Source organism: Macaca fascicularis, chromosome 1, assembly GCF_037993035.2.
Source record: "Macaca fascicularis isolate 582-1 chromosome 1, T2T-MFA8v1.1".
Classification (NCBI taxonomy): domain Eukaryota; kingdom Metazoa; phylum Chordata; class Mammalia; order Primates; family Cercopithecidae; genus Macaca; species Macaca fascicularis.
In genome coordinates, this window is record NC_088375.1 from 31,011,684 (window position 1) to 31,016,774 (window position 5,091).

General features: G+C 42.4%; 1 protein-coding gene and 1 pseudogene across 10 annotated transcripts in view; both read right to left on the minus strand.

The window, feature by feature from the left end:
- TNFSF4 (TNF superfamily member 4) overlaps window positions 1-5,091 on the minus strand; it is a 277,633-nt gene that overhangs the window by 221,287 nt on the left and 51,255 nt on the right. For 9 of the 10 annotated variants that reach the window (XR_010580561.1, XM_005540016.5, XM_074014756.1 and 6 more), the window contains one exon: window positions 1,270-1,442. The exons of the other annotated variant lie outside the window; for it this stretch is intronic. Coding sequence is in view for 6 of the 9 variants with exons in the window: in XM_005540016.5 (XP_005540073.1) it covers window positions 1,270-1,350 (81 nt within the window). In the remaining 3 variants the exon portion in view is untranslated. The remainder of the gene's footprint in view (window positions 1-1,269; window positions 1,443-5,091) is intronic. 10 annotated transcript variants of the gene reach the window in all.
- The window catches only part of LOC107128902 (T-complex protein 1 subunit alpha pseudogene), a 96,865-nt pseudogene that overhangs the window by 40,519 nt on the left and 51,255 nt on the right, over window positions 1-5,091 (minus strand).

A 5,091-nucleotide genomic window follows, 5' to 3' on the forward strand; every position in this document is an offset into this window, starting at 1 on the left:
GTTTGGGGCCAAGCCCCACTGATTATCAGCTATGTGGGTGCAGCAGTAATAATCCTAGCTTCCTTATCTGGGATGTAGGAATAATGAAATACCTGCTTCGTAAGGTTGGTGTGAGGGTTGATGTTATGAGGTAACAAATATAACGCTCTTAGCACACAGCTGGTACAAAGAAAGTCTTCAGTAAATGGGAACTCTTATTGGTATTGTAGCAGGCTAAATATTGTTAACATCTCACAGCTAGACCTATAACTTTTTTAGGGAGAGATCAATTTTGTTTAGGAAAACTTCTTAATAAACCACTTGGAAGCATGGCCAGCAATGAGACTCTGAAGTTACAAGCCATCAACAACCAGGACCAAAACCTGGCAAACCAAGTTTGAAAAAGCCAGAGTCCCATAGAGGATGAGTATTGATTTCTCTCCTTGCCTGACATTATAACAAAGAGGTTCAGGGCACAAAGATGAGATCTCACCTCCGTCTTCACCTCCCTCTTTTTAGTACTACTCCATCCTTTACAGATTCACCTACACACACTCACACATGCACACACACCACTCCCTTTTCAGGAAGAAAGTTACAGGCTGCAGTTAATTAGACATTCTATGATTTGAGCTTTATTACTTCCTCTTTACTCTCTGAACTTTAAAGGAACCCATTTCTGTAAAGTTTAAATTATTTCAATTAGGTGTATTACCTTTTTAACTGGGGGTGGGGGTGAGCACTTTTTATTTTTTAATGTTGAAGACTCCACTCAGTCATCTGAGCTCCAGGAAGCCTTCCCTGGCCACCCATAAGTTAAGAGCCCCTCTTCCGAGCTCGCAGAGCACCCGCTTCACACCTATGCTACAGAACACACCGCCAAGGATGGAAATTATCCAAGGGTTTGTGTCCATTGCCATGCCAGGCATCCAGCTCTGCTCAAGCACGCAGGGGCCCTGACTTCCTCATCTAGGTATTCTCAACACCTCCACCAGCAGCTGACTTCCTCATCTAGGTATTCTCAACACCTCCACCAGCAGCTGGTAGGCAGCAGAGCTACTGTTACTGAGCTGCCCATGGCACCAATGGATCTATGAATGAATCTGAACGTCCTCCCTGGGGAAAAGCACTTGCTTGTTGAGGGAGGAATGGGGGTCTGAAATGCTAATCTCTGCCCTATAGTATGGGTGTGCATACGGTGCACCTTCCAAAGCCCAGAGTGGCATTCTTATTACATCCCGGAAACCCCCGTGTCAGGGGCTTTTGGGGTGACATCCAATATGTAAATACCAGGGTCAGGTCCTGCTGAGTGGCACAGCAGTGCCATATGTGAAAGTTCCACCAGCAGCGGAGGGCTCTTTCATTAGTCATTTCACTGCACACAGCTGTAAGGAATCTGGCAAAGCTTGATTTGGCTGGGAGGAGTGCATTTTCCACTTGTAGGCGTCTTGAAAACTTTCATACTAAAAAAAAAAAAAAAAAAAAAAAAATTAACAACAAGAATATCATCATAGTTCAAAATAAGAAGCCAAAAATTGAAGGTGGAGAGCCAGGGTAGCAAGCATAATGGAGGGACTCTAAGACCCGGGCTTCCACCAGGACCCTACACTGACTCACAGATGTGTAATGGCCATGGCAAGCCTTATGTGTAAATAGAGATCCTAACATGTCCAGAGGTAGTGGCTGTGAAAGCCTGGGCAGATGCCAGGCGGTATTCTAAGGTTAAGCATTGCTATGGTTTGAATGTGTCCCCCAAATTTCATGTGCTGGAAACTTAATTCCCAAATTCACATATTGATGACATTTGGAGGTAAGGCCTTTGGGAGGTAATTAGGATTAAATAAGGTCATGAGTGTGTGGCCCCCACGGTGGGACTGGTAGCTTTATAAGAAGAGTTAGAGTGACCTGAGCGGACAGGCCTGCTCTTGCCCCCTCGCCATGTGATGCCCTCTGCCGTGTGAGGACGCAGCAAGAAGGCCTTCGTCAAATGTCAGCACCATGTGCTTGGACTTCCGAGCCTCCAGAACTGTAAGCAATACATTTCTTGTCTTTATAAATGATCCAGTCTGTAGTATTCTGTTACAGCAACAGACGATGGACTAAGACAGGCATGATTTGGGGTACAGAGAAGGAAAACTGAGAGGTCACAGAAGAGAGAGGAGGGTAGAAGCTGGGGGAGAGGCACTGATGGAACCAGCTTCCATCCTTCCCTGCAGGGCTTGGAAATACCCATGAGGACACAAGGGAGAATAAAAGGAAGCAGTCCTGCTTGCCATGGCTGGGTCAGGGTCCGGAGGCCAGGACTGCTTTATGTCCCTGCTATAATGGACTTATGGGCTTTTTAAGACTTTTTAAAATTATGGCTCCTAGAACTGACTCTACTGATAACTTTACCCCAGACTCCCTCCCTGATTTTGACCTTAGTTTGTGTGTGGTGGCGGGAGTGAGAGACTGCAGTCCAAATGGAATGCAGTTTGCCTGTCCTCTATCAGAATCAATGCACTGCCTTTCCCCCCAATTTTTACCTCATGATATATTTATGCATTTAAAACATGTTTATTGAGTGAGCTGCATGCAGCAAAATGCAAGTAAAAAGCATTTTTTTTCTTTTTTCTTTGTCCTTTCAACTCCTCTCTCTGGATTTGCCTTGTCCCTCCCTGCGTTTGAGACGAAAGCTAACCAATACCACGGATTTTCTAGCCACTCTGAGCCATTAAATAAGAGGCTTTTTAAAACAAACAAAAAAGTAAAAAAAAAAACAGTCTACTCAACCTGAAGCTTCTCCCCTCTCAGGCTCCTTCACTTAAGGTTTGGAAACTCGGTACCAAGGAGGAAGGCATGGACTTCACCATTTTCTGTCCTCCACCTCTCAAAGGCAGCTGCTAATTCTCACGGCTCAAGCTGTGAGAGATTGGGAACTGAGGGAAAGGACACAGTAGTTCACGGCCCTTACTGTCATGACACTGCCTTGGCGCTCTCTGGATTTAGCAGATTTTCCAACGCTTTCCTTTCCAGCCGCACTTAGGCACATTGCAGTTAAAGAATACGGCCACCAGGTGGCAGTAAAGGCCCTTTTTTCCTTGCCAGTAGATCCTACCCTCCGGTTTTATATGGCTACATAATTTCTTTAAGATGAAGTTAAATATGCTTTCCCTACATTTAAAAAGAAAAGAAAGTAAACACCTAAAACCACAAACTGGTCAACTTAGCAAAAACTAAATATAATTTAAAGATGATGCCCTAGGGAATAAACGTTGAAAGAAAACCTCCCAAGTTGTTAATTATGTAATTACATAACTAATTTACTAAGTCTTTCTCTTCCTCAAATTATTACTGTGTAAGTCTAAATCTCATTCCCAGATCTTATCATAATTTACCTTCCCTTAGTTTAGAGTCAGAAACTTTTCCCCAAAGGCTCCCTGTATGACCAGTTGTCATTTAAAGACCTTTATTAATAACTATTATACTAATATCATTTGTTTTTGACTATACACCAGTTACAGTTATGTTACAGTCACTACTTAGAGTCATGTGTTGACTACACACAGACTATACACTGTGAGAAAACCTAACTGTGGTATTATTTTATCCTCACACCACCCCTACAAGATAATCACTCATGTCACCACCACTGCCCCTGCCCCCATTTAGGGTTGCCAGAAAAAATATAGGACACACAGTTAAATTTGAATTTCAGATAAGCAACAAATAATGTTTTAGTATATGTCCCATGTACCATTATGGACATAGTTACTGCATGGGGCATAAATATTTCATGGGACATATTTATACTAAAAAATAATTATCTGAAATTCAGCTTTAACTGGACATCCTAGATTCTTATTTGATAAATTTGGCAACCTGACCCCCATTTTATGGATAAGGAAACTGAACCTCCAGGAAGGTAAGTAATGTAATGAAGGCTAAGAGCTGGTAAGCAGCATCGTGGAGCTCTGAACCCCAGACCCTCTCAACCGGGTTCCCTCCATACCATACTGCCCCTCCTTGTTGTCCAGGGAATTCTTCTCGTCTGCCAGCTGCTGGTAAAATAATCTGCCATCCTCAAGTAAAATAATCCTTGTCACTGCTCTCAACTAAATCGAAGAAAAGCTTTTCTTCCCAGTCAAAAAGGAGTCACTGAAAGACAAATTCCCATGACTGATTTTCCCATATCTGTCTTCCTTGCCAATTTATCATTTTTGAAAAAAAAAAAAAAAAAAATTGAAAACCTCCCTTATTTTTTTCCACACTGATTCTCATATTTTTGTAACTCTTTCAAGGCTACCTCTAGTAAACTGAAATGTAAATACAACAGTCCATCCCAATTTGTTCTTCTGGCTTAATTATCTGAAACATAATACAGTAATTTAAAACTACACATAAAGAAAAAACAAAATAAAACTGTAATGTCATTGTACTATGAGGATATCAAAACTTTTTGTTGGTGGTTTTTTCCCACATATCTTCCAATATTTGAGTGATGATAGACTTAGTCAACTTGTATTCCACTGCAGGATTTACTGTCTTACACGTACACATAATAGGACAATAAAACCATGTTACAGTCCCATGGCTATACCGGAACACCTCTCCCCCACAATGTCAAGGTTAGTCCCCAGCAGAAAAAAAGTGGCAACAAAGGAACGTTTAAAGGAGTTTAAACATGCAAAGTGCTTAGAACAGTGCCAGCCAAATAGTAAGTGCTCAGTAGATGTGAGCTAGTGTTACTATTAACACCTCCAGACATTACTAATGGCCAGACTTGGAAATGGCTTTGTATTCATGACTAACAAGCCATAAACAATGCAGAATGACAGAGAAGGAATGGTGGTGCCCAGAGTGAAACAAAGTAGGACTGGGAGAGAAGGGAGAAAGGCCATTGATTGATTCAACAACCATGTCATGAGTGAGTGCTATGTGCCGGTCTTGAAGGGATGGGGAGCCCAGTGAGAGAGGCAGGTCTTTGTAGTATGGTGTGATAACTGTGCACTGGAGACAGCAATGCCCAGTACAGCATGGGAGCACAGAAAAGGGGAACCTTAGCCAGTCTAGGAGGTCAAAATGAGGTCAGGGAAACTTTGTAGTGTGAGACCTTAGCTGACTCTTACTGAC